The sequence below is a fragment of the Andrena cerasifolii genome, chromosome 7 (assembly GCF_050908995.1).
Source record: "Andrena cerasifolii isolate SP2316 chromosome 7, iyAndCera1_principal, whole genome shotgun sequence".
Classification (NCBI taxonomy): Eukaryota; Metazoa; Arthropoda; class Insecta; order Hymenoptera; family Andrenidae; genus Andrena; species Andrena cerasifolii.
In genome coordinates, this window is record NC_135124.1 from 4,314,216 (window position 1) to 4,342,214 (window position 27,999).

General features: G+C 38.9%; 4 protein-coding genes and 1 long non-coding RNA gene across 13 annotated transcripts in view; 4 read left to right on the top strand and 1 right to left on the bottom strand.

Moving 5' to 3' along the window:
- Hlk (hulk) overlaps window positions 1–10,834 on the top strand; it is a 50,461-nt gene extending 39,627 nt beyond the window's left edge. For 2 of the 5 annotated variants that reach the window (XM_076816972.1, XM_076816973.1), the window contains 13 exons: window positions 122–253; window positions 675–998; window positions 3,638–3,826; window positions 3,917–4,054; window positions 4,814–4,918; window positions 6,025–6,122; window positions 6,202–6,286; window positions 6,361–6,492; window positions 6,580–6,762; window positions 6,837–6,977; window positions 7,056–7,379; window positions 7,467–7,649; window positions 9,424–10,834. In XM_076816972.1, the coding sequence (XP_076673087.1) occupies window positions 122–253; window positions 675–998; window positions 3,638–3,826; window positions 3,917–4,054; window positions 4,814–4,918; window positions 6,025–6,122; window positions 6,202–6,286; window positions 6,361–6,492; window positions 6,580–6,762; window positions 6,837–6,977; window positions 7,056–7,379; window positions 7,467–7,649; window positions 9,424–9,611 (2,222 nt within the window). In that variant the 3' untranslated portion in view covers window positions 9,612–10,834. Of the gene's footprint in view, window positions 1–121; window positions 254–674; window positions 999–3,637; window positions 3,827–3,916; window positions 4,095–4,813; window positions 4,919–6,022; window positions 6,123–6,201; window positions 6,287–6,360; window positions 6,763–6,836; window positions 6,978–7,055; window positions 7,380–7,466; window positions 7,650–9,423 lie in introns of all 5 variants that reach the window. The other 3 variants (XM_076816976.1, XM_076816977.1, XM_076816975.1) reach the window with 3 other exon arrangements.
- LOC143371705 (uncharacterized) lies at window positions 10,544–11,548 on the bottom strand. Its single transcript, XR_013086107.1, has 2 exons — window positions 11,031–11,548; window positions 10,544–10,971 (listed from the first exon to the last, which is right to left on the bottom strand). It is a non-coding gene; the product is annotated as an uncharacterized LOC143371705 (long non-coding RNA).
- Window positions 11,549–12,246: 698 nt separating this feature from the next.
- Window positions 12,247–15,266, top strand: Rpl7 (ribosomal protein L7). Its single transcript, XM_076817134.1, has 6 exons — window positions 12,247–12,392; window positions 12,815–12,929; window positions 13,479–13,654; window positions 13,736–13,983; window positions 14,804–14,901; window positions 15,116–15,266. The coding sequence occupies exons 1-6, from the start codon at window positions 12,382–12,384 to the stop codon at window positions 15,224–15,226; spliced, it is 759 nt and encodes a 252-aa protein (XP_076673249.1). The 5' UTR covers window positions 12,247–12,381; the 3' UTR covers window positions 15,227–15,266.
- A 647-nt stretch (window positions 15,267–15,913) lies between these two features.
- On the top strand, window positions 15,914–24,632 carry LOC143371118 (uncharacterized). 4 transcript variants are annotated; one of them, XM_076816004.1, is made up of 22 exons: window positions 15,914–16,319; window positions 16,556–16,721; window positions 16,806–18,454; window positions 18,530–18,643; window positions 19,452–19,604; window positions 19,687–19,853; window positions 19,923–20,013; window positions 20,120–20,302; window positions 20,387–20,531; window positions 20,616–20,712; window positions 20,818–21,023; window positions 21,097–21,295; window positions 21,378–21,632; window positions 21,722–21,841; window positions 21,915–22,057; window positions 22,951–23,137; window positions 23,213–23,300; window positions 23,372–23,500; window positions 23,832–23,981; window positions 24,075–24,155; window positions 24,234–24,412; window positions 24,524–24,632. In XM_076816004.1, coding segments are annotated over exons 2-22 (4,491 nt in total). In that variant the 5' UTR covers window positions 15,914–16,319; window positions 16,556–16,567; the 3' UTR covers window positions 24,525–24,632. The 4 variants fall into 4 exon arrangements, with proteins under 4 accessions (XP_076672119.1, XP_076672120.1, XP_076672118.1 ...); XM_076816005.1 differs by having other exon boundaries at window positions 24,234–24,408; XM_076816003.1 differs by having other exon boundaries at window positions 15,914–16,165; window positions 16,245–16,319; window positions 24,234–24,632.
- A 1,631-nt stretch (window positions 24,633–26,263) lies between these two features.
- LOC143371778 (uncharacterized) lies at window positions 26,264–27,694 on the top strand. Of its 2 annotated transcripts, none has more exons than XM_076817365.1 (4): window positions 26,264–26,624; window positions 26,812–27,010; window positions 27,106–27,299; window positions 27,411–27,694. In XM_076817365.1, the coding sequence occupies exons 2-4, from the start codon at window positions 26,814–26,816 to the stop codon at window positions 27,584–27,586; spliced, it is 567 nt and encodes a 188-aa protein (XP_076673480.1). In that variant the 5' UTR covers window positions 26,264–26,624; window positions 26,812–26,813; the 3' UTR covers window positions 27,587–27,694. The 2 variants fall into 2 exon arrangements, with proteins under 2 accessions (XP_076673480.1, XP_076673481.1); XM_076817366.1 differs by lacking the exon at window positions 26,264–26,624 and adding an exon at window positions 26,709–26,727.
- Window positions 27,695–27,999: the final 305 nt, after the last annotated feature.

A 27,999-nucleotide genomic window follows, 5' to 3' on the forward strand; every position in this document is an offset into this window, starting at 1 on the left:
AAACCTGAAACAATGATCTTCGTTAGCATTTATTTCTAATGAACTTTTACATAACGATGCTTCATGAGGTAGGAAAGGTTTGAGCAAAATCAATATACATTCGAGCGTACTTATAACTCAGGTAATCTGCTCGACGAAAGCGAAGTACTCGATTGGATGGTGAAGCAGAAAACGGACGAGAGCATCGAAGAGATCGATCGTGACACCCTCACTAAGTATATCGAGACGAAAGAATTCTTGGCTGTTATTTTCTGTAAGATATCATTCATTTTCTTCATAGAGACATGACGCGAAGGTCGCGAACCTTTTCGTAGTACCTAAATGTCACGATTCGTAGCGCGATATTTTACCAGCTTCTCTATTTCGAATTTAATTACTGGGGGGTAAGTAGAGTCTGTTCCATGATCAATGATATTAAAAATTGGTCCAAGTCAATCGTGATAAAGTTCTATCGTTACTTAATCGCGTGCCACGTAAACTTGTCTGTAGCCGCATTGCGGAATTAATGGTATCCCTTAAATGGCCGAGTAATATTTTGCTACTGTATTTGAAGTCCGTGGTTGACATTTGTCAGTGATTTTTACTATCGGAATGTTAAGTAAAAGACTCGACAGTTAAGGGATTATGTATGAGCGCGTTGCTTCGAAGCGAAAAGAGAAATCTGACTTTCGTAGACAAGGAGGAAGATCCAGAGAGCCCTAGGGTACTCAGGCACGTCGAGTTGATCGACGATGAGGCTGCTGAGTACGGCATAAAGATCGTCAGGATGAAAGATCGGCTAATGGCGAAGAAGTATGGCTTCCGTAATCCGCCGGGCATTACGTACTTCCGTAAGGGCAAGAACATCAACTACGACGGAGACATAGACGACGAAGAGGAAATCCTTGATTGGCTGACCAATCCCGAGAACATGGAGCTCACAGATCACATTGAACGAATCAATAAAAAAATGTTCCACAAGATACGACAGACGACAGATTATCTGGCTGTATTCTTCTGTGAGTATCGGATCTGATCGAAGTAGGACTTTGAACAAGACCAAATATATGAACCCTAATCGCATTTTGAATAATTAGAGTTCTTGTTCAATTAATATTCTTTCACACATTAAGACGCAGATTCTGTTATCTTGGAAAATGTTTTGGGCCTGTCGCCAACAACGTACTGAAACTCCAGAATTTTTAACTGACCAGCTGACTAGGGGCTGAATTTTCATTGCTGATTAGGGCAACTTACTTCTAACTGTTTAATGAAGTGGTTGAACATCGAGAGTCTGTAGGGCCAAGAGGCAAGTCAGGTAGATGGTAATCAGGAAATGTAATTTATTATTCGAGATTTAAAGTTTTGATAAAAAAAAACTACCTTATGCCTCTTAAGCTTGGACCCCAAACCACGCTATAGGCAAATGACCGCTAACCTTTTCCAGAAGAACATAACTCACATACATTCGAATCTCTTGAATAGTATTAACTGCAGGAACTCCGATTATGAATAATTAAAAAATCGCAGTATTCTAAACCAGGGGTGTCGAACAAGCGGCTCGCGAGCCGCAGTGGCTCCTTCTCCCCTTCGCCTGCTCCGTAGAGCCGTAGGAGAACGGCCCCCTCCACACCTACTTTACTGCGATGAATTTCTCCTCCGGGTACCGCTCGCTTTCCCTGCTGGGTCTCGTGCAACGCCTGGAGAAAAATAAGTGGGGGAACCGGCTGACCCGGGGCCCGACTCGTGCGGCTCTCGGAGGGGGGAAGTTCGACACTCCTGTTCTAAATGATTTTTTTAATCCAGGCCTGTCCGAGGTTTGCTTCGTCGCTCTCGGAGGCACCGAGCTAGGCCCAAGAGCGAAATGTCTTCTTGGTGGGGGAATCTGTGAACGCCACTATCCCCACTCTTTTACGGCTGCCGCGCTCAAAGTTAGGAGCGATGGGGCCGCAGTGAATGGAGGGGGAAGCACCCACAGGAGTGGTGGTTATGTGTGCATGAACTGCGCCTGCGTCAGTCACGCACACATTACCACCGCTCCTGTAGGTGTTTCCCCCTCCATCACTGCGGCCCCATCGCTCGTAACTCTGGCCGCGCTTGCCGTCGCTCTTGCCTTCGCTCGCAACCACCCGCGGCTTCTCTTCGAGGGCAAGAGCAAAAGTTGGACAGGCCTAGTTTAATCCTTACGAGGGGGGGTCGTGATCAGGACGGGCGATTTTTTAACGAAACGGGGTAGAAAATGTTGGGGCCGATGTGCAAATTTTCGATATTTTTGCGAATGTAGGTCTCAAATTTTCAGGAAACATTCATGACATATCAAACACTGAAAATATGGAAAAAAAATATCTTTTTGGCATATCTCGGTATATGCCCCACCCTTAAATATTTAAAAAATAGTCCTCGAAAATAAAAATTACAATTTTTTCGCCTTCATAAATAAAGAGTGTTCAAGAAGGATTTAAACTTTCAAAATTTGAAAAAATACATTTTTTTCAGTTTCTCGGACTATTCTGGGGGGTGTCGCGAAGAAAATCTTGAAAGAAAATTTTACCAAGAGTAAAAAAGAACCACCCTAGTGACTATACTACGACAAAAAGCTGCATTTTCTGGTTAAATTATTCCCCCTATGGCAATAACGCGTAAGACTTTTATATTTCTTTCATCAAGATCTACTATGTAAAAAAAGAACAAAGTCAATCCGACAACTTCATAATTTTAATGTCCAAAGCCATTATTTTTTATAAAAATGGCTAGCTATCCGCGGCAAATATTCTGGAATTTGTTTATACACATCGGCTCAAACATTTTCTGCCCAGTTTCGTTAAAGAATCGTTCATCCCGATCACGACCTACCCTCGTTAGACAGCGGATGCCAGTCGACTGCATGAGGGGTTCACGGTCCATTTTGATGATACCATAATGTCCCTCATATACAGCCTAGGATAAGCTATTATATTAAATTTTGTTTATCATCTGAAATCTTTATTGTCTAAAGAACTGATACTAAAAATAAATTACATAAATAGCTTAATATACAAGGTGTTCAGCAACAGGTGTCAGAAACTGTAAGGGGTGGTCATATAAACCAAAATAAGACAAAAATCAGGAATAACAAAATTGTGTTTGAGGCTTCGTTTCCGAGTTATTTCATTGTTGAAAATACGCGTAAAAACAGTCTGACGCGAGGGACTTAAACTACTGCTGGCACGAGGCACGGCGAGGAGAGTGCCGTACCCACGTAGAAAGACACACTTGACGCGTTGCATCGATTGCCATCACTTCGACTAGGTACCTCTCTAGGTTACTACGGCACTGCCCTCGCGTCAGACGCCTTTACCCGTATTTTCAACAATTAATAACTCGGAAATGAAGCCTTAAACGCAATTTCGTCACTCTTGATTTTCATCTCATTTTGTCACATAGAATCACTCCTTAAAGTTTCTAACGTATAAAATATAAGACGGGCCCAAATGAACCTTGCAGCCCCCATGCTAGGGTTCATATCATCAGCCTCCGAAAATTTCAAGGAGCTTTTCGTTTCTACTACGAGAAAACACGTAGAAGGAACGTTACAATAAATATGTTATCTTATATTAATTTATAAAATACAAAATGAGATTTTGGAGCGTGTCGAACGCGATGGCGCGTGTGTGTTTAGACAGCAGCGACTGCAAACAATGTGGCAGGGTGCTAGCAGAAATTGAGCACATAGACGACGAGGCCGACGGAGCGGGGATAAAGTTCGTGAAAATCGACGACAAGCAATTGTCCAAGCAGTACGGTGTCTTCGCGTTGCCCGCGATTTTGTTCTTTAAGATGTCGTCGAAGGACCCAGTCATTTACGCAGGTACCAAAGCGGCTAAATCAATTCGATACGACCCCCAGCACACGATACTCCGTTCTAATTCTAATTGGACTCTTGTACTGTTGATCAAAGGCGATCTTTACGACGAGGAACAAATTCTACAGTGGTTGATGACACAGAAAGATCCTTCCGGGGAGGTAATCGAAGATTTAGAGGGAGAGGAGCTCCTGAATCTGATAAGGGAATCAGACTCTTTGGCGGTGTACTTCTGTAAGTCTGACAGTCCTTCAGCCGCGGCCAACTGCCAAGCAGGAATGTATCACTAGCCTGTTGCGTGGCATTATAATTATTTCCATTCCTTTAATATCTTTTACATTTATTTACACTCCGCGCTCCATTCCACCCCTCTTGCTCATTGCGCTCGTATAAGTTCGATTATCAAAAGTTAATATCACTTTCTTTCGTCGATTATCGACCAATTGGTTTCTGGTGAAGTTAAACACCCTTATTTGAAAGCAGTCTACGATCTCAGTTTTCATCGATTCTTTTTTATAATTATATAAATATCAGCTGCTATATCGCAGCATTGCGCGCGTTTAAAAATATGGAGCAGATTGTCCTCTTTCCTTCCCTCAGTAATCCTTTCACGCTACCCCTTCCGTCTATCGCCCACTTTTCTCCAACCGCTGAAAAGATTAACTGCTGACCGCAGCCAGCAACTCGTTTGCGTATATTAATTCCTGCTCTGGAAGCAACGGTGTCGAGCTGAAGCAATGAGTACGCGAACTCTCGAAACTAAGCCGTGTGTACATATCCGGCGGTGCGTCGTTCTGTCTGCCACTGTGCTTATTTGTCGGGCTTAATGTGTCGTCGTGATGATTAACCAGATATCTCTTCTCGTTGTCCGTCGCTGTGTTCCTTTTCGTTGCGTATTACGTTCCTTCACAATCGTTGCTATTGGCCTCCCTCTTATTCTGATGATCTCGTGTATATTGTCGAGGCTGTACACGTTGTCTGCTAATGCCGCAGGGAACAGAACGCTTTGTGACTTGTGTCAGGCAAAATACCAACGCAAGCAGACCCGCCACAAGGAGCGCAGGAACGTCGACCACGAGACAACCGAGGGAGTCGATGGTACACGTGAACACACAAAGAGATTGATTTGCCGACCCGGTTTTTCGTTGCCGATACTTTAGAATATGTTCCAGATAGTTTGTCCAGAATTCATCTCCGTGTGCAAACACAGAACACGAGCCACACTCACACGCATACCCGTACTATGCGACATACCCCACCAACGTGGACATTTTTTCCGATATTTTGCAGATACTTTTGTTCCTTTTTACATCTACACGTCTGATTTTTAACACTTTTTTTCTGTACACATATTTAGACGCAACATGTGCTCAGTATTAAAAATGATATTTATACATAGACACTTTTATCGAGAGGTCCGTACTATTTTTATTTGTTAACACCGTTACAGAGGTCAAGAGGTCTAATTTTGCCAGACTCCTGTCGCAATGGAAGATCTATTGACTACCTCTCCGATTGATTTTTAAACACAGATGATTTTTCTGAGAACTGTTTTTTCCAGGCCGAGCCCAAAATCCAAATACAGTTACTCCTTGTTATGAGCCCGTTTCTACCACGCGTTTAAAGCCCGCCGGCTACCCCCACCATTTCTTGGAGTCCTTCGGACGAGAGTGGGGGAACCCAGGAACGAGCGCCATTGGCCGCGCGGAATAGTGTCCGCAACGCGCTACGAGCCCGTCGCCAGACCGGTTCGACGGGCTCATAACGAGGATTTGCTGTACCGTTATTTTTCTCGAATATGTTACACAACATTACACTTTTACACAGGTGTAACTGCACGATTAAACAGCATGTATGGAGAGAACCGTAAAGCCAAGCAGCAGAACCATAGTGCCCTAGAGATCCTGCTGATCAGCATGCCAGTCTTGTTTGTTTCGTCCACGTTTGCATAGTTGTAGTGTACGTTCATGAACCGAAACAGCAAGTTTCTTCACACGATCTGTATAATTATCTCATCTGTCGATAGAATTAGTCCCCTTAGATAGGACAACAGAACACATTTGTAGATCATCATCCGTGGAACTCAGCGCATCTGCCTGTTCCGCATCATATCCCCGCTATCCCTCTGCAATAGACTGCTGTCTTTCGAGTAGAGACTTTTCCGGAACATTCGTGAATTTTATAACAGTATAGTTTCTCATTAGATATCGAAGACTGCGAGCAATGCATGGGGATACTGGAGGAGCTGGAGAACATCGACGATGACTGCGACAGGCACGGTATCACGTTCATTAAGACGCAGGTAAGTGTGAATGATCAATCGCCTGAAGAACTGTGCACCTGAAACAAAAATGTGACCAGGTTCTTCGCAATTTTCCTAGGACTACAAGGTTGCAGAAGATTATGGCGTCACTGACTTCCCTGTGTTAGTATACTTTGAGAATCAAGTGCCTAACGTGTTCGAAGGTTCGTCACAACTACATTAGTTCCGTACGACGTTCTTTTCTACTACGAAGTGCTTTACACACCTTTTTGTGCAGGCGAATTAGCGGTTGAAGAAGAAGTTCTACAGTGGCTAATCACCCAGAAAACGGAGGATCGAATCGAATTGATAACCAGAGTGATGCTGGAAACGTCGGTAGAAGAAACTCAGTATCTCGCCGTTTACTTCTGTAAGGCGCACGTCGTAACTTCGTATTTCATCATATTTGTCTTAATGTACGTGAACAAAAAAAATGGAATCTTTTCTTATGTCACAGACAAGCAGAATTGTCACATATGCGACGAAATTTTGGAAGGATTGGAAAAGGTCGACGACGAATGCGACGTGTTCGGCATCCACCTGGTAAAAATTCAAGATCCCCAACTGGCGAAACGTTACTCGATCAAAACATTCCCAGCCCTGGTTTACTTCAGGAACGGCAATCCTCTTTTATTCGAAGGTATCCTATTCGCATTTATCGGTTTCTAATAATGCGAATGAACGTCTACTAAGTTGCTCGCCGTATCTGACCAGGTGATTTGCAAAACGAAGAGTCGGTTCTTGAGTGGTTGATCGACGACGACAATAGGGAATTGGCAGACGAAATTGAATCCGTTAATGATAGGATGTTGGAAAGACTTCTCGACGAATCTCCGTTCCTGGCGGTTTTCTTCTGTACGTTCTGTTAAATTATTATCTCTAAGATGTAAATTTGACGAAGCTGATTGAAATTTGTATTGCCGCGTGGCGTAGACGACGAAGATTGCCCAGAATGCGACGAGATCATGGAAGCTTTGGAGAAGATAGACGGTGAGGCGGACTTATTCGGCATAGATTTCGTAAAGGTGGCTAGTGCAGAGGCAGCTGAAAAGTTCGGAATTCTAAATATCCCGTCGCTCGTCTATTTCCGTAAAAAGACGCCTCTGATCTACGACGGCGACCTAACCCAGGAGGATAAGATTCTCCAGTGGCTCACATCTCAGGACGTTTTCGAGATTAAAAACGAAATTGAGGAGGTGAACAAGAAGATGTTAGACAAGCTGCTGGACGAGAATGAATTCCTAGCCGTCTTCTTTTGTAAGTACACCCTAAATGGCCCTCGTCTTCTTAATGCAATTTCTATAAATGACCTGGGAATACGGCGACTACTTGCACACTTTTTAGACGAACACGACAGCAAGGAGAGCGAAGTAGTAAACGAAAAATTGGAGGACATCGACGGAGAGACGGACAATTTAGATATCACGTTCGTGAAAATGGGCGACCCGAGATATGCCAGAAAATGGGGCGTCACCAAGCTTCCTGCCATCGTCTACTTCCGCAAGAGATTCCCAAGTATCTACCGAGGTGAGACTTTCCGATCTCAAATATTAACTTGCTAACTTAAGGGGACTAGGCAGTCGGATCGCTCGAAAATCAAGTACTTTCTGCGAATTAATTACAAGGAGATGAATACAAATTGTGACTAGTACTTTTGGGTAATGTTTGTTAATACTATAAACAGTAAAAAGAAATTATTTGAATAATATATACATATGTATGACAGCGCTACAGTTGCCTGATATGTAGGTGTTTTTTTCTGGAGCCGCTGTAATTTTGCAGTGATTCTGCCCGTAAGAAATTGAATTGTGAATTATACTCTGAAATTGATACTTTGCCCTGGCCCCCATTCTGCCCTGAACCTATTAAAAAAGAAAAAAAAGAAAATTTATAAGTATTGCGGTTGTAAAACGGCAAATTTTAAAGAAATGTGATTTTTTGCAAGGGAGAAGAGCCATTTTATTTTATTTTTTTTTGTCAAAATAGGAGTTTTCACAGACTTATCCTTAGGTTCAGGTCGTATCTAGACATGTTTCACATATGTGATTTTTTATTCAAATCGATTTGTACATCCGTTTTTTCGCAATCACTTCAAAACGAAGAGGAAATATGATTCCGAGAACGCGTTTAACGTTTCGAAAGAGGAATTAGTCTACCTGCGTGCGCGCAGAAACGGTTCATGACGCGCTCGACCTTTTCGGCTGTAAGATCCTTAATTTTGCGAATTTTAACATAAGCCAAACGGCATTTTACTCGGGAAGGGTGGTACTTTCGAGAAATGTAACCAAAAAATCGAGTTTCTGAACGCCTAGTCCCCTTAAGGAGGTACATATTCCTAACAGAGTGGACCTGGAACGGGCGGGTTTGATCCGCCCATCACCCGACTATATCTCAATGCCCCCGAACCGCCTGGGCCCGAACTTTCACTAACCCAAACCCAACCCGCGGCTAACCCGCCCGTACCCACCCGATGCTCCCGAGTCGCTTATCCGACCGCCCATACCCGCGGCGGATGAGTCGGGTTATCGTTGCTTTCTATCCACTCGAGGCGCCCGAACAGACACCAGTCACGGGTGAGAGCGAGTAACAGTGTGGGCAAGAGCGAGTTGAATACGTGTGGTGACGTCATGACTGGTGACTGCTTCGGGCGTTTCGACCGTCTTCGGCGTTCGGAATCTTGGGCGTTCGGGCGGCTCGGGCGCCTCGGGCGGATAGAAACAGGGATCAGCGGTCTTAAGCTACCGCTGATGGAGGGGGAACACCTACAGGAGCGGTGGTTATGTGTGCGTGTCTGACGCAGGCGCAGTTCATGCACGCATAACCACCGCTCCTGCAGGTGTTTCCTCCTCCATCAGCGTAGCTTAAGCCCACCGATCCTTGGATAGAAATCAACGCTGACCCGACTTATCCGCCGCGAGCATGGGCGAATCGGGTGAATCGAATGACGGATAACGGACCTTTTTTTTTGACGTGGAGAAATCCCTAACGGATACCCCGCCCCCCGGGGGAGGGACGGGGTTATGTGGGGCTTGCACCCACTAAAACTCCACGGTGGTCTTCCTCGGGCGCGGAGTCGCGCGCACGAGGGGAAGGACTTTACGCGGGAGCAAACTAGCGATACATCCGCTTGCCCCCTCCTCAGCGCAAAGGCGAACTCCGCGCTCAACAACCCCGCGGCGCTAACGGCGGGGCCTTCCCGAAACACATAACCCAGACCTATCCCGTGACATAGGTACCCGCCCGTTGCAGGGCTCTGATTCCTAATCAGCTTTAAAACTAATGGCTTTTTTTTCGCTAAAAGGGGACATGCATAAAGAACAAGAGGTGCTGGAATGGTTACGCAAGAATAGGTACCGCCAACCGGAATTGAACATCTACATGTACATGCTGATCGCTATAACCGTCGTATTCGCCATGTACACTGGTTTCCTCCTATCATGCTTCCGGTCGGAGCCCACGACGCCCGCGCCGCATCCAAAGCAGGCGTGAGAATTCATGTGAAAAGAACGCCGGGAAATGCAAGAAATGCAAGTGCAGACTCGTGGACTGTTGCTGCGCCAATGTGCGCTGTTATTGCTCCGATTTGTTTTAATTACGACTAATGAACACCGTTCGTCCGGAACGAACGCCCCAACCAGAGGCCCGACGATTCGACGAGGACGACGATGAAACCTGTCGTTTTGCGCGGCATCGATGAGCACCATGTTTTTTCTAGCCGATGAACGAATAAAAGTATATTTTGTGCCACGCTCCGCTAGTCTCGCCATACACGATCGAATGGGAATACACAGACCGACGGTGGCGCGGCGCGATATATGTGTAAACGTGGACCAAATCCATCGACCTTCCCAAGGAACTTTAGACCTCTGTCAAATGTAAACAGCAAGAACCGTTTAGGTATTTACCGCCTAGATAATGTGGGGCGAACACCGCATAGATAGTTTGAATTATTATATACTCGACGTCTACTCGAGTCATCGTGTTTTACGTAAATTGCTATCACATACTACATGAAACTTGTTTATTATTGTACGTTTGCTATATTTTTATCGCGTTTATTATGTTGCGACGCTCCGTTTACTGCAGTTTATTGCATTGCTTTGTAACGACATATTATCGTGTCGTGCTCCAGTCACTTTGCATCAAACTATTTAAACATCAAACTGCTGATCGGATCAGAAGATCGTACATCAGAATCTTTGCTGTGCTTTAGAATAAATAAGTGGATCGACGTGTATACAGTATTGCAATTTAAGGAATGTTAGTGGTCGATTATTGCCGACAAGTAGTTGTAATTATACTCCTATGACTTTCGTACTTGTTGATGTAAGTTTGACTATTATCCACGATAATTTTGACAGCGGTCTTACATGTGGTACACTCATCTTTGGTTCACGTGCATTACGTTTTATCAACACGAATAACACAATGGTTGTGTTAATCTGCGTTTTATTTCGGATCCTCTACGAAGATGATTTATTGTTAACTTCTGCTAAATAGACGAAAGGGTAAGAATGTACGCGCGACCAATAATATTGCCTATTGCTGCCTAGACTGTCAGTAAGGCTGATAAGGAATAAAGAACGAACCCTTGGACCAATTCCAAACTGTTTAAGTGCCACTTCCGTCTACCAATTGTAAATAATGTAACAGTGTGAACGACGCATTATATAAAAGAAAATGTGATGGTTTTCCATTTCTTTTATGATACACATTATCTTCTTCTTTGCAGACTTCCAGATAGATTAATCAATATTACCCATACGTGATCCTAGTTCTTTTGAATACTTCAATCGAGTTAGGGACTTCGTCGACACTCCGTATATGTATATGGATTCGAGTCATATCTCTGAAAAGTGAATTTAAATTGAAAAATACATCTATAATTATATATTAATGTATCCTTACGCAAGTTCATTATCCCATCGTGAAATGTCCCATTAATTATTTCGCAAGAAAAATGTAAGTTAAAGAATTAACATTTGTTAATAATTAAACAAAGTACTTCGTTCTAATGATACTAAACGCATGATACTACAATTGAAGGGTCGGATAATAAGGGGACTAGCGCTTGAAAATGGGAAAAATGATTGCCAAACGCTAAGAAGTATTGGAAAATTGAATGTTGTTAAACTGAATTTTAAAAAATATAGTGTTGTAAAGCTCGTCACGACACACATTCTTTCTATTTACAGTTTGTTTATTCAATCATTACTATTCGAGCTAAAAATTATAAACGAAAAATTTTTCATCGACCAAAATCATTATTTTTTTAAACATAAATCGCAATTACTTGAGTAAATATTAACGGATCGTTGTGAAACTTAAAACATAACTTCAGAAAACTCTAGCGAAACCGTAGAATGTATGCACAAAACCCTTATGGTAACAAATGTAATAATACTTAATTAAAAAGTAATACTAGACATAACCTATGTTTTTCAACGTTCGCCGTTAAAAAGTATCGAGGCAATTCTGAGGTACATATAACTTGCAGCGACAAAGTTTTTCCTTAATATACATAGAAGATTTTCACCAATTTACACAGTGATTAATAAATAATTGTAGAAGATATGACGATATATATATAAATCTCGTGCGCCACCAACAGTGAATGGCCGCGTATAATGCGCTGCTTAGCAGTCTTAGCACTCACGTTGTCATATCTTCTACAATGATTTATTAATCAGTGTGAAACATGGGTTATATCCAGTATTGCTTTTTATTAAATATTATTACATTTGTTAACATAAGGGTTTTGTCCATACATTTTACGGATTCGCTAGAGTTTTTTGAAGTTATGGTTTCAGTTTCATAACGATCCGTTAATTATTACTCAAGTTATCGCAATTTATGTTTAAAGAAATAATGATTTCGGACGTTGAAAAATTCTTTGTTTATAATTTTTAGCTCGAATAGTAATGATTGGATAAACAAACTGCAAATAGAATAATTATGTGTCGTGACGAGCTTTACAACACTATATTTTTTAAAATTCAGTTTAACAACACTTAATTTTCCAATCTTTCTTAGCGTTTGGACAATAATTTCCCCCATTTTCGAGCGCTAGTTCCCTTATTGCATCCAACCATTCAATTTATCTTACCTTCGAGAGAATTATATTACTAATATAGTGTGGATGTATTTTAAATTTCCCGCCGCTCAACGATAAATCAAACGACCATCCGCCAGCTTCAGAGTAAACCATCGAGTGCTCTGAAGTGATCGAAGGTTGACAACTTCTTTACCTAGCGGAAGAATGGCGGACGAGTAAGTGTTGTTCGACTCCGAAAGAAATCTAATAACATCCTCTGCTAATGTACCTATATTACTTTCAAAATACATTAATATAAATACTTTTTAATTCCTCTACCAGACATATGTAGTAGTTTTTGTATTTTCCACAAAAATGAGAAATTATTCATCCGTACTGACAAGTTGTACCACTGATTAACACGAGATATGATACAATTAATATTTCATTACTAAAAGCTACATTAATTTCATATAAAAACGTTCACTTTCGGTTTATCTCGAGCAGAATTCAAATACTTATTATTTAAGATAATTGTTATGTTTTTATATTTCCCGAGAGATCGAACCTAACCCAAATTCTCTGTGCCATGCGACTTGTCCGCTGTTATCATACGTACACAGTACACCGTTTATAATACTTTTTTTCTAATATTTAGGCAGAAGGAAACTGCCCCTCCGGCTAAGAAGCTGCCGGCAGTACCGGAGTCGGTACTTAAAAGAAGGAAAAACCGTGAAGCGGTTAAGGCTGCACGCCTGCAAATATCCATTAAGGTACTTTCCCTTAAATTTTCGTAATTTCTCATCATCTTTTACAATTTCGGATATTATTCCGAAAGGGCCCGCTGGCCGATCGAGATGACGATTGGAAGGTGGGGTGGGGAGGGGGTGTGGACCCTAAATCTAAAATTGTAGTTTCGGGTGTTTATTAGTTTCCGAAATATTAATAAAAAATTATTGTTCACTTTTTTTTTTGAAAATTTTTTTGGACGTTTGTGAGGGCGCCCCCCTCCCCCACTAATCTAGCCACAACCAATACTAATACCCGGAACAAGTTGAAAAGTGGAATGTGTTGTGTCGGTATAAGTCAACAGAAATATTGTTAAGTATCCATATATGCACAATTACCCTTGTATCTTTTGAACACATTAATTGCCGAAGCTAAACTTTTATGTGTGGGGTCTTTCCACACCCCTCGTAATACCTACTAAGTTTCATCTCGATCGGCTACCAGTCCCTTTCGGAAGTACAGCCACAATTTCTTCCAGCGTTCTATATTTCCCCGTAAAAACTGTTATTCACGTCACTTCTTTTCATTTTCAGCAACGTGCAAATCGGTACAAGAAGAGGAAGGAAATCTTCAAGAGGGCAGAGAAATATGTGAAAGAGTACAGAACGAAAGAGAGGGATGAGATCAGATTAATGAGACAAGCTAAGAACCGTGGGAACTATTACATCCCTGGAGATGCACGTCTCGCGTTTGTTATTCGTATCCGAGGGTGAGTGTAACTTGCTGAGAGTGATTTGTAACTCGTAATTCAAACTCGTCGAAAATGTATGATGGAATTTTGTAATTTCAGTGTGAATCAAGTTGCGCCGAAAGTACGTAAAGTACTTCAGCTGTTCCGTTTGAAGCAGATCAACAATGGTATATTCGTGAAACTCAACAAGGCAACGATTAATATGCTCCGCATCGTCGAACCTTATATTACATGGGGATATCCGAATCTTAAATCCGTTCGCGAACTGATCTACAAAAGAGGCTTCGCCAAAATAAATAGGCAACGTATTCCTATCACGAGCAATGCTGTTATTGAAAAGAAACTTGGTTGGTATTAATTATTTCTTTCTTTGCTGTTATCGTCATGGGCAGAAAATTGGGTAATTATTTAGAAGCTTTCCATCCTCACCGATTTCAATGATTTTTGGACATGTTGTCGGGGACACGATCCTGAACAACTTTTACCTATACATGTTTACCGCCGCTCGACCTTCGTTTCCGAGATATTTGCGAAAAACATCTTTTGACTTATTCCGACGCATCGCATTCCACTTTCCAATTTGTCCCGGGTATTAGTATTGGTTGGGGCTAGATTAGTGCGGGAGCACTAATCAATATAAGTCGGGGTGTTAACGGGCATCCGCAAGTTTCTGGTTCAAATTTCTAAACTCACATCAGTTCGCTATCATGCTTTACGTGCCCCCGCACTAATCTAGCCCCAACCAATACTAATACCCGGGACAAGTTGGAAAGAGGAATGCGTTGCGTCGGAATAAATGGACAGAAGTTTTTCGTGAATATCTCGAAAACGAAGGTCGGTAACATGTATAGGAAAAAGTTGTTCAGAATCTTGATCTTGATAAGATATCCAAAAATCATTGAAATCGGTGAGGATGGAAAACTTCTAAATAATTACCGAAAATGTATTATTTTGTTGATACGTTGACAAATCCATTGGGGTTGTGTTTAATTACAATGCTGCTCCCTTCCATGTTGTCAAAGAGCAATAGAATTCTTGAAAAACCTGTCCGTACATTTTGCGTTCAAGTTTGCAATGATTCGTACACTTATATTAATTATATTAATTAATTCTCTTCCTCGTCAAAATCACTGTTACGATAACAAGTGGACTAATTTTTTTCTACAGGCCGCTCCGGTATCATCTGCACGGAAGATTTAATCCATGAAATATTCACAGTTGGATCGAAGTTCAAATATGCAAGCAATTTCCTGTGGCCGTTTAAGGTATAGTAATCTCGAGATTCTTCAGCGCGACGTAGGCATGGTGATAGAAATATTTATTATTCTATTAATCTCCTACTATGTCGCAAAGTAACAGGAGCTTCTCTTCATGGTATGCATGTATCGTTGCATACCCAAGTCGAACTCCAACATTTTAAATTAAATATATATTTGGATTTTCAGAATATTAATTTTCTCTGCGTATCTTTGCCCTTAGCTCAACACACCTAATGGCGGATGGCGCAAGAAGACTAACCACTATGTTGAAGGTGGTGATTTTGGAAACCGAGAAGATAAAATCAATGAACTTCTCAGAAGAATGGTTTAAATTTATAAGAGACTTGACAAATAAAAGTTTAAATACGATACATTATTTTGTGTTGTACTTTATCCATACATTTATTTTATATGCCTATTGATGATGTGAGGATATATCACCAGGATAATAAGTAATATAAATTCTATTTTTTATACTCTGAAATTCGGAGTACCCGTGAACTGATCGTTTTAAGGCTGCATAGGAAGGTAAAAAAGTTTTTCCAAAATACTACAGAGATATCAGCGACCGTAGCCGTGATGGAAAACACCAGTTCTCGTTAGATCACCGAAGTTAAGCACCACGGGGCGGTGTACTGGGGATTCCCCAGACCTAACCCAATGGGGAAAGATGGGAGACCCCACCTTTCTCCCGGTGCGCTGCTGATGCTGGGACCCGAAGGAGAGAGGGCGAAAAAAAATGGGACTATAGTTCGTTGGGCAATAGAAGTAAAAATAAGCATGAAACGCCCATCTTGCTGAAAACATAATATAACTACGGCGATGTTACAATGAAAATGCCCCAAAAACTACGCATGTACAATTTTTTGATAATATATGTCCTGAAATACTATACATATGCGAATTAATATGCGCATTGTTTACTCGAACGTTAGTCCGAGCTCGCCGAAACGTAAACGCATGCGCTGCACTCCTGAGTGGGCTTACGTGTGGTCTTATTCGCTCTTTATTACACGATGGGAGAATGGTGCGCTAGGTCTGCAAATGCGAAGTTTGCGCGTTCGAATCTTGTGCCAGAAATTTTAGATTGAATACTTTTTATCTTTAGTAAAACATTCTTTTTTACGTGGAGAATTAATTATCAATAGATTCTGTTAAGCGTGTTACATAAAAATCGTGATATTGATTATTGAAGTATACTTACTTCATGCATGTAATATGCACCTAACCTTGTCTTTCCGCTAGAAAGACCAGGTGATTGAAGTTGATGGTAAGTGAAAACGATAAATCTCAACAGCTTTTTGATAAATATTTCGTGTATTATAAAGAAAGATTTTCCTGGTGTTCAGTTTTGAAAACAGCGCGATTCTCGCATGATTTTGGGCCTGATTACAGACACCTTGTTCCATCGTCGCACATTCTAGGTATGTATGTTCAAATCCCGTTCATACCAATTTCTTTTTAACAAATCGTAAAAAATATGTATGTCGTGAAATTTTTTGCCGAAATAATGTAACAATTGTAACATTCCGAATTAAATATAGTATTTAAGAATGACAGAAAAATATTATTGATTCACACCCTCCTCGACTCTTCACCTAGAGGAATATAATACATGTTTAAGATGAAATACCGTTTAACATTTTTAATGTTCATTCAGATTGTATCAATAATGAACGAAAAGACTGTGGGTTCTGACGCTTCTCCCAATAATGCGAATCTACCGATTACTAAAACAAGTAATCCTGTAACTGGTAGCACAAAAATGTTCATTCTTCCTCCAAATATGTTACAAAATATCTGTATTAGTGATTCAGTAGCAAAAGGTAAGTAAAGTAATTAATATTTCCATCAAAAGTTTTAGCTAAGAAAAATTCTGATTTCCACGATCCGTTGAAACCTTATTATAGGTGGGAGCACGGCGTCTAGCATAAAACTTATAAACCAGAAAAATACTTCAGATACCTTTATCAGCAAAGGGTATAAAATTCCCAAGCTTTCTGAATCCGTTAAAAACTCCGCCGATTCAAGAATTGCAATGAAACCGACTGTGGTTACAGAAACTAGTAAAAATACACCGGCAGGCGATGCAAATAATGAGATCTTAAGAAGCGTAACAAAAGTGCCTAAAGTTAATAAAGATAAAGAGAAACTAACATCTAATCTAAGTCGTATCGAAACGAAAAGTAGTTTCCCAGTTATAGGAAAGCAAGAGAGAAACGGAAAAGTAGATAAGTCTCCAACAAATGCTTCACAGAGTTCAAAGGGTTTACAGAAAATGAAGCATATAAATGATAACGTAAGGAATGGTCAAACTACCTCAAACGATGTACCAACACCTCGGAAAGCAGCCACAGAGTCTATGCCGCATAGTAGTAAAATAAATTTAGCTAGACATTTAGGAAATCAAAAGCACACCGTAAGTAAAACTAAAATCGACGAAGATGTACTCGGCAGATCTAAGCGTATTCGGAAACAAACGAAATTTGACGATTACGTTGTAACGCAGAAAAAGATCTGGTTACCTAAAAAAGAAAGTACGATTCCAGATGAAAGAAAGCAATGTTCTCCTAATAAAAAGCAAAAGCGACTAACGACTAATACTATATCGAATGCAGCTGAAATAAACGGTGTGGTAAATAATAAAAAATCTCCGAAAGAGGTACTCGAAAATGTGCAAAGTAAGAAGGACGAAACTGCAGTGAAGCTTAACGTAGCTTCTACTTCTGTCGCACCAGCTGTAACCAGGAAATCACTGCCTTTAAGTGCGAAAAGCATTTCTGGAAAATATTCCGGTGTTAAAGCTGAGGAAGATAATTCCCATGTAAAGAATTTACAAGATTCTAGAGATGTAATAACTGACGCATGTACAATGGCAAAAGATGCGGATATAGCAGAGCCGAATAATAAGAGTGATAATAAAGTATACGTGGGATCAATGAATACTTTTTTACACGAACCAACTGTTACGAAGCGAAGGAATTTAAAAGATGTAAATGCTAGAGATAGTCTTGGAAACACCACTGATTTAACATCTGTGGCAGTGTCGAGCTGGTTGGAGCAAAAACATTTAATCATAAATCCAGTAAGTCAAAGCCCCAGCGCTGATATCTCTCCAACTACGTCACCGGTGCGGAAGAGAGGAAGGCCTAGAAAAACTCCTAAACAGCAACCAGTTCCGAGCACTTCGAATGAATCGGAAGAAAATGCGGAAACTTCGCGGGATATAAGTAATATCTCTATTGCGGAAACAGTTGTTCATAGTAAGAGGCACGGTGAAAAGTCGTATAATATTAGTAGCAACGATGGCTTAAGTGATGATGGTAGTAGCGAAGATGACACTCAATATCCATTCGTTATTAGAAAAAGAGGTAGACCCCGAGCTAGAGGCAAAGCCAGAAGTAGGGGTAGGGGTAGGGGTAGAGGTAGGGGCAGGGGTAGAGGATCATCATATTCTACATTAGATACAGAGTATGTACCAAAATTAAAGGGACCAACTACAGACAACGCAAATGAAGGAAATTCAACTAATGACACCAATATTTTTCGCAAACAAGAAGTAGGTTTCATATAATTTCAGAGGTTTACATTATTTCTGAACAGAAGTTTCTCTATAGTTGCGTTTTTAATTTAGGAACGCTTAGTAACGTGTGCCAAATGTGGAGCAGAAATGCCGAAACAGAAATGGAATTCACATAACTTGATTAAACACAATAACATGAGCTGGAGGGAAGGTGAAAAACCTGTTGTAAGTATGATGTAAGCATTCGTAGTAGGGAAATTTGAATAAGTTGTAGTCTCTAGTGATATTTAAACGTACCTCAAAGGATGTTTCAAAATTTTGAAAAATGTCGATTTCACAGCTGTTTGAAGTTAAGTGCTAACTTTTTTTCAATACATTATAGCTATGGAAGTAGTAAACGGATGGAGATGAGCTTTATGGTGCTTATAGAGAAGACTTATATTGAAGAGATATATTGAAGTTTTAAGAAAAAATTATTTCAGTTTAAAAAAAAAATTTTTAACCATTTTTGTGCAATCATTTTAAACAAACGCAGGTTTTTAACATCGGGTGCGATTTTAAAAATCTGAAAAAGGAGAATATGGTTCTATCCTTCCCCATTGATGGACAATTTTTCAAAAATATGCACATTTTAAAATTGGCCCTGGAAAAATTGCCGAAAGTTGACGCTGCGTCGTCGATTAAAATTTTTTTTTAACTGAAATAATTTTTTCTTAAAACTTCAATATATATCTTTAATATAAGTCTTCTCTATAAGCACCGTAAAGCTTATCTCCATCCGTTTACTACTTCCATAGCTATAATGTATTGAAAAAAAGTTAGCACTTAACTTCAAACAGCTGTAAAATCGACATTTTTAAAAATTTTGAAAAATCCTTTAAGGTACGTTTAAATATCACTAGAGACTACAACATATTCAAATTTCAGCAATCTACGAAAACTTACTCCGAAATCTGTCCGAGTTCGCATGGAATGTCCCGGTAATGATTTTTATTAATATGATAATTTATTTTGGGAAAATATCTTGTTTTAGGATTTTGATAACGACATTAAGTTATGGAGGAGCGTATTAATGGCTGCGCTTAAGAAAAGAAAAAACCAATTGACTTGCGAAAAATGTGGGACTATAAAACGGAGTGCGAATGGTTTTATATCTCATATGCAGTTCTGTGGGAAAACTGATGAAGTATTTAAACAGATTAAAGAGTTGATAATTTAAATGTGAAATAAATTAAATAGTAAATATTAAATGTTTTGTAATGTATTAGGAAAGGGAAGCTTTGATGGTGAAATGTCCAGTTTGTGGAGCTACTATGATGCCGTCTTCTATGGAAATACATGAGCGAGTTCATAGGCAGTCGGAACAAAGCCAAATAAAAGAATTCGAAATTTATACCGCGGATACGGGAAGAGTGAAACGCAAGGCTGCAGAGAAGTAAGAATTGTGCATACAATAATAAATTAAATAAAAGAACATGCTAATATCATAGCGTTTCGATTTCAGAGCAGTAACAAAAATTTTGGAATTCACCGAACTCGTTAAAGACGACCCTCCACCTACTGAAATGAAACTAAAGACTGAATCTTCATTCTTGGTGTGTTATACTTTGCAATCGCTTTCTTTTTTAACAAAATTTAATATATGAAGCCTATTTGTATTTATATATATAGACGTATATTTAAATGAAACTGATATTATAGAAAAGTGTAATAAAAACACCCGAACACAAAAAAACTATACCAGCAGTATGGAAAGGTATATGGAAAAAAGAATTGTCTGCGCAGGGAAAAGTAAGTTGCCGTCAAATTGGTTGTACTTACACCTGCTCTTCGTTCGAAGATATCTGCAATCATTCTTCTAAATGTAACTTCATTCCTCAAGAGGTATAATCTTTTACGATAGTAATATAATCATTTTCATAATATCCGTTCACGACACTAAATTGTTTTGCTCCTCCTTTATTCCAGTGTTATGTATGTAAGATATGCAAATTTTCGACGATTTGCAATGAAGATATGATAAAGCATGTAAAAGAGAAGCATTCGGCAACGGAAGACATGGATCAATATTCCGACTTCGACGATGAAAATTATAGTTCAGATGAAAATCAGAGTAATTCATACTTGTTCCTTCTTTAATCTTATTACGAGAATGAATCTTAAATCACTCAATTTCATTATCGATTCTTATTTGTAGAAACTGCTTATACAATGAAATTCCTGGACAAAGAGCAAATGTGCAAAATTCGGTGGAAGGAACCATATTATCCTACCCTACATTGGACTATGGAATTGTAAATATTTCCCACAATTAATTGATACTTATTGAATATTTAGACCTTCGTAATTCATAATAAATGTTATAAGCATAAAATAAGTTATATCGTGCTCTCTTACAGTGAACAAAAAAATTACGAATTTCATTTGTTTAACGATTGTACTACAAATCATTTTACATTATTAAAAAATGCAGATGTTGCTAAATATTTGCCGAAATTGGAAGTGTCTATGCGCACGAAAAAAGAAAGTGCAAGTTCTGAGAAATCGTCCAATGCGGAAATTTCATGGAAACAGTGGAAAAGATTTGAAGGTGGTTTTGACGAAGGTAACAGCTTTATACATAATTCTATGCTATAATAATTGTTTGAACAATTGTATGCATTACAATAATTTTTCAGGTACAGCAACATTTTTTGTTGGTGGCCCGATATGGGCACTAGCTTGGTTACCCATTCCATCACCAATGTATTCTAAAGAACCTTTACAATATATCGCGATTAGTACTCATCCGACTATGGAGGATGAATATACTGTAGGAAAGGCATATTCTGGAGCTAATATCATACAAATTTGGAATGTTGGACCTTTAAGTGATACGTTAGTAACAACAAAAATAAAATACGCAACCCTCATTGTAAAAGTGCAACACAGATGCTTTCAAAACAATTTTTTCTTTCAGACCTGATAATAAAAGAAATCCCCCTGCTTTATCGTACGCAATTGCGCATAATGGTGGTACTATATGGTGTTTAGAATGGTGTCCATCCGGATGTTACCAAGATGAAAGTCTGAACAATTATAAAAAAGAAAACGAAGGACAATCTAATCTAAAACGGATGGGTATGCTTGCAGCCGCTTGTTCAGATGGCAATGTATATATTTACTCGCTTCCGTTCTCGGAAGAACTTAAATTTGAGAGAACTGAAGAAAATCAGTGAGTAATAAATTTGGTAAAAGTATTTAATAGTTAGTATTCTTTTCCACATTCATATCGCTTCTTATTAATATTTGCTACTTTTATAGATTGCCTATATATTGCACTGATCCTGTAATAACACTAGTTGTAAATATTTCGATGTATGATAGCAGTGATCAGAATTGGCAGTGCACTAAGTTATCATGGAGCAAAGAACACGGACATAAGTAAGATATTCAATTGCATTTCTGTTCTGTCTTTGTGAATTTTTAATCATGAAAATTATAAAATTTCCTTTAGTACAATTGCTGCAGGATTTTCAAATGGTTATATCGCATTGTGGGATCTCACGTACAAATCACCGTTATCAATGGAAAAGAGAGGAAATACGTGCTTCATAAATGCGTTTCAACATTTTTATGCCCATGGTAATGCTGTGAGTAGTAAGTATATTTATATTTCTTTCTTAAGGGGTCATTCTGGTAATCACGCCGCAAAATTCGGCAACATTCAGGTTTTTTTTTCTCAGTGAATATGAAGAATAACGATGTCAAACTTTTTTTCGTTTATTAAGCTACATGTAATGTATACGGAACAATTTTTTAAATGCACTTTTAATTGTGTTTTTTCAATATTATTTGGAGTTAAAAATCGCGCCTTAGAAAAGAAATACCTCCGTGGCGAGAGTGGGTGCGTTCAGCGCAACCAACTGTTGGCCCCTACCGTCTGCAACCGTTGGGAAATCATCGGTGAGCAGCCATCGTTCCGCTTAGTTCTGCCGAACGACACTTGGGAGGGTGGGGGTATTTTAGCAGTTCCCAACATGTTGGGTAAAGTGAGCAGAGTTTACCTCCGCTCGAAAAAATGGCGACCGCTCACTGAACGTGTTGGCAAGTGAGCAACTGAGCGGTAGCGTTCGGCGAAAGATCAGTGAGCGGTTGGCCAACAGTTGGTTGCGCTGAACGCACCCATTGATTTAAGCTCACAGACTCATCTGAAACAAAAAAAAACCAAGCTGATTCTTAATCATTATGAGTACCGCTATCGCAGGTGCCAGAATTAGCCATGTAAGTCAAAATTTAACAAACTTGCGCGCATTCAAACTTCAAGTTTCGAAATTTTCCATTTTTACTTGAAATTTGAATGCGCGCAATTTCGTTAAATTTTAACTTACGTATTATTATTAAAACGAGCGTCAAGCGTCAGCATGAAATTGCGTCTTGAATGTTGCCGAATTTTGCGGCGTGATTACCAGCATGACCCCTTAAGACAAATTTGACATAATCACAGAAGTTTGATACATCATTTTTATATAACAATTGTATTGCTTTTATAGTGGTAGCATTAGTTCCATATAATGGAGCAAGGTTTCTAGCTTCCGCCAGTCTAGACAGATCGTACAAATTTTGGGATCTAGAAAACACAAGCAGTCCTCAATACTGTGTGCAGAAGGGTATTATAGTAGATGGCGCATGGATGACGCACTGGCCATGTGCTGTTATTACTTTCGACGATGCTCTTGGGTAAGAAATTACACCCGAAATAGCTGTTAATAAATAACGGAACTTGCCTATTATTATGATATTATTCTATTACAGGTATAAGCATACTAATTCCTATTTAATCCCTCTGAGAGAGCATGAATTTAGATATTATCCTATTTTAGGAACCAGTTCCCCGACTTACGTAAGTAATTCTAAAGTGTTCCTGTGCTGTCTTTCTAAATACAGAATAACGCTGATTTAAAACCATTGCAGGCTTTAGCTGTTTCTGATTATGGAAACAGCATTGCGCACGGTACATTGGCAGGAGAAGTAGTAACAATTTTTCCTCAGCAACTTGTACATAGTAAGGAAATTGACAAGGCCTTACAGAAAAAACGAAAGGTATTCTTATCGTGTGTTCTCTCCATATATTCGCTTGTTAACATTCTAAGCCAGGGTTGACTAACTGGTGGCTCGCGAGCCACCGGGGGCACCTCCGCCTTGCTGCCACGCTGAACGGCCCCCCTCCATATCTCCCAGACTCTGACGATCGCAGTCGATTCCTCCTTCTTTCCTTCTCTTTTTTACTGCGATCGTCAGAGTCTGGGAGGTATGGAGGGGGCCGTTCAGCGTGGCAGCAAGTCGGAGGTGCCCCCGGTGGCTCGCGAGCCACCAGTTAGTCAACCCTGTTCTAAGCCATCTCTTAAAAAATTTATAAAAATCATGCTTGTAGTTAAGTTCGTTTGTAAAAGTAGTGGACTTCTCGGAAAATGATAGCAAGGCGGACAAGGAGAAAAAGAATCCAAAAGATTATTATTACATGCCAGAAACTTATAACAAGTGCAAGGATCGATTTGGTATAATCTTCTGTGATAATCTGAAAGTAAATACATATTTGTAATATCTTTTGTTGCGTTTAATAGTCCGCTTAATCTCTAAACTCTAAATTAACGTCATGTATTATGTGAATTTAAAGAATAGAAGACGTGGTGTGCAACAAACGGAAAAGCTAACGCCAGTCCCGATTGAAGAATATCCATTTATGTCCGTGAATAGGGTAAATATTACGATTCTCTGTTCAACCCTAATACTTTTCTTCTATACGTATAATATTACGTGTGGCAACAAATTCTAGATATCTTGGAATCCAAATGTATGGAGTTACTTGTGGTTAGCCGTTGGCTACCAAAATGGTTTGGTAAGAATGTTAAGCTTCAAATATATGTCCATGTCGCGTGAATTAAAAACGTGGTTACCTCAACACGTCGAATGCATGCTCAAGAAGGCAAATGTTGCAGCGGAAGAAAATCGTTAGTACGTGAAATAATAAATGATAAAATTCTAAAGCCAAGCTTGATGGAAATAATAGTGATCGCTTGTTATTAATATATGATAAATTATTTTTTATAATTTTATACATATTAGGTTGATATGTTATAAGGACTGAAATGCCAATGATTAAATAAGGATTATTATGTTATGTATATATTACAAAGTATCTAAATGTCATTAAACATGCTTTAAACATTCTGGACCATTTCAGAAGGTAATGTATTGCGTACCATGTGTACAACTTTCTAATTAGAAACATTTTAGAAAGGCATAAGAACAATTGGTCTTTGAAACGCTTAAGTATTGTAATATGCACAATCCAAATTTACTTGTATATCGGCGGAAAATCATTTTATTAAATCAAATACTAACGTTATATCCCAATAAGACAATATACTTCTTTTTTTACTGAGGAATACCATCATGCCGGATGAAAGACTAAAATATTTTCTAGCACCTGAAACATTTAGTTCACATTTATGGATCATATACTTTGGGCATCCACAAAACTCGATCTATTGTGTAACATTTTTCATAAAATATTAATACATATTCAATTTTGTTAAAATATTTGTAAAGAGATATATAAAAGTATATACAATAAAGATAATTTAATTGCCTGACCGAAACGTAAACCATCTTCAACTTGATTGAAAGCATAAACATTCGAAGCTGGGTAAAATAAGAGGTAGGGGACCTTATACGTACTAATGAACACCAAAGTAAGTGTAAATAATACATTATTTCACGTGAATGATGTACCAGACTTGAAAATAAAATAGCCATACATATATATGTCGTCCAGATCTGTTGATGATTGAAGTGAAGTGTTGATTTTCGCTCATATTTCAAAAATTTAGATAGTTTCACTGCCAAATTCGATTCGATGGACTTCATAGAAATAGACTTAAATATACTATAAGATAGTATGAAATTAAATAGTACCTTACTCCATGGGTGTCCGGAACGGGGTGCAAAGGGGCAGTTGCCCCCCCTCCGGCTTTTGAGAAAAAATCGCTTATTTTTCAAAACTGATATTTATTTATTAAGTTTATACTAAAAAGGGTGATTTTTAAATTTTTAATTAAATTGTGCGTTATAAAATGAGTTTAAAAAAGCAAGAGGTGTATATTTTTCTTTGCCATCATCCCGAAATTGCTCTCCCTGGAGAAAAGTCTCCGGTCGCCAGAATTTGGGATTTTCGGGGGGGGGAGGGAATCCAAAATGTCCTTGAGGGGGGGGGGCGTAAGTCTGAAAAATAAACCAGGGACCTTTCCCGATAATATTTTCCTGCTAAATCAAAAAGTGTTTTTTTTTGTATTATTTTATCATATTTTCTCTCATATTGCTAAGTTAAAAAAGTATTTTGCATATTAAAATAAGTACTTTTCCCTTGAGGGAGCCCCCCCTCTGAATCCGCCACTGCTGGTCGCCCTTGCCTTACTATAATTATTAGCATAACTATGTAGTACTTTTTTAACTAACAGCAGATATTGTTACACGATGTCCTTAAAAATTTATATTATAATTGTCAGTTTTGAAGAGTAAAGAATCATGGATGTCCTTCCTTACTCTGAAATATAATATATACTGCTGTTCGTAAGTACATATATTAGAACACCTACTGTGTATAGAATATTTGTGAAAAAACGCTGTAAATTTAACAAATTTTGCATTTCTTTCCCAAGATGTCTGTACCTAATATTTATGAACGGCAGTGAACGGGGTATGTATACGGATATGTTATACTTCGCTCCGCGCCATAAGTCACGTGATCATGATACATAGGCCACGTGTGTCATATATTGTATGTATGAGCTCGCGATAGTGTGGAAGAGAGAAACCGTAGGCGCAGCATCCCAATGGAGTATAGTGGGGGTCTTATGTATAGTCTAGTATATACAATTCGACGAACAGCGTGCACAAGCGTAGACGATGGAGGGAAATAAAACATTTCGTAGCGAATCGTGGTGCCACATAACGTAGCTCGACATCATAGTCCTTGGTCTGATGTTTGAAACGAAAACAGTATCGCTGTTCCAATTTATCACCGGCGGAAGTACACAACACAAACATAAATCTCCTAAAAGTCAAATGATACGAAAAGTATAAGTTGTTAAATACTGTATTTAAATTTATAAGGAAGCCATAAAAGCAAAGATTGTTTTCGCTTTGATTTTAATATTTGCTACAAGTAAGTGAGGAATATTTTTTTAGAACTTTACGAAAAATTTAATCTAACGGATAATATAAAGTATTTAATCTATTCTAAATATTTATAACGAGATTGTCGCCGGGCGAGCATATAGATATAGATTCTTCTCTGGTTTTATACAAGTTTCTTTCGTATAATTAGCACCGAGCAACACTTTTTTGTTTAGAAATGGGTATCAACCCGATGAAGTGGAAAACCAGAAACGTCTTATACTCTGTACTGGCATTCTTTATCTTTTTTGTGCTTTTTGTGTATAAGAAAAAACATCAAGTAATGTTCGAAGATACAATTCATGACTCAAATCCCATGCATGTATGGGAATTCGTGGCCGATTTTAGTAACATGAAGAAATTAAATCCGACAATGTGCGTGAAATAATGAATATTTAAGTATAATTCTTTTATTTGTCACGAAAAAATTATTCGACAAAAAATATTTATTTGCTAATTAATATTTTCAGAGAAGATTTTAATGTTATCGCGGAAAGCGGTAATTACGATCACTGGAAATATTCGGTTGAATATACAGAACATTTGAGTCACATACCAATTATTCGAAACACAGCACACGGACATTTCGCCGTACGACCAGATAAGAACGGTTACTTGATCACTTCGAAACATCATACATGCTTTTTCTCCAAATTTGGATGTTGTGAGTTGGAAGTTTTATTAAAAAGAGAAACGTCTCTCATAAGATTCGAAACTAGTACCAATAAACCGATGAAACTTTAATCTTAATCTTAAATTCTAATTCGGGTTTCAGTGGAGTCTATCTCGCAATTCAGATTTGACCGAGACGGAACTAACGATACGAAATGTATCGAAACTGTACAATACGAATGTCCGTTCGCATTTTCGGCACTGTGTTATAGAGAAGTGATGTATCAACGGGAGGAAATCATGAGGAGATTGAAATTAGAATTTTCACTGGCTAAATAAATTTATTATTATGACATAAAAAATGTTAATATTTTGTTATACACAGTTTAACCTTACGATATGTACATCCTATAATATAATTGTAATAATAAATTTATACAATCATTACCAGTACTTACTTTACTTGACTTACAATTTAATTGTATTGGTAATTATTTAAAATAAAAAATTGATTTATTTAATACAATAAAATCTTTTTATGGTAGACAGGGGCGGATGAAGGATTTTCGTAAGGGGGGGCGTAAGGACGAATCCAGGATTTTCGAGTGGTGGGGGGGGGGGAGGTGGCGTAAATATGGGGACTAAACCAGGGACCTTTCCAATATTTTCCCCTTAAATGAAAAAGTGCTTTGTAGTATCAAATTATCATATTTCCCCTTGTATTGCTAAGTTCATCATAGGATAAACTATGT

What these genes read in the sequence shown, in the direction of transcription:
- LOC143371118 (XM_076816001.1), top strand. Translation starts at nt 16,568, where the DNA reads ATGAACGAAAAGACTGTGGGTTCTGACGCTTCTCCCAATAATGCGAAT. An exon ending in GTAACTTCATTCCTCAAGAG is followed by an intron (nt 20,303 to 20,386) that starts GTATAATCTTTT and finishes CCTTTATTCCAG; the next exon opens with TGTTATGTATGTAAGATATG. An exon ending in GTTGGACCTTTAAGTGATAC is followed by an intron (nt 21,296 to 21,377) that starts GTTAGTAACAAC and finishes TTTTTCTTTCAG; the next exon opens with ACCTGATAATAAAAGAAATC.
- Rpl7 (XM_076817134.1), top strand. An exon ending in GCCTGCAAATATCCATTAAG is followed by an intron (nt 12,930 to 13,478) that starts GTACTTTCCCTT and finishes TTTCATTTTCAG; the next exon opens with CAACGTGCAAATCGGTACAA. An exon ending in ATTTCCTGTGGCCGTTTAAG is followed by an intron (nt 14,902 to 15,115) that starts GTATAGTAATCT and finishes CTTTGCCCTTAG; the next exon opens with CTCAACACACCTAATGGCGG.
- LOC143371778 (XM_076817365.1), top strand. Translation starts at nt 26,814, where the DNA reads ATGGGTATCAACCCGATGAAGTGGAAAACCAGAAACGTCTTATACTCT. An exon ending in AAGAAATTAAATCCGACAAT is followed by an intron (nt 27,011 to 27,105) that starts GTGCGTGAAATA and finishes TAATATTTTCAG; the next exon opens with AGAAGATTTTAATGTTATCG. An exon ending in TTTCTCCAAATTTGGATGTT is followed by an intron (nt 27,300 to 27,410) that starts GTGAGTTGGAAG and finishes TTCGGGTTTCAG; the next exon opens with TGGAGTCTATCTCGCAATTC.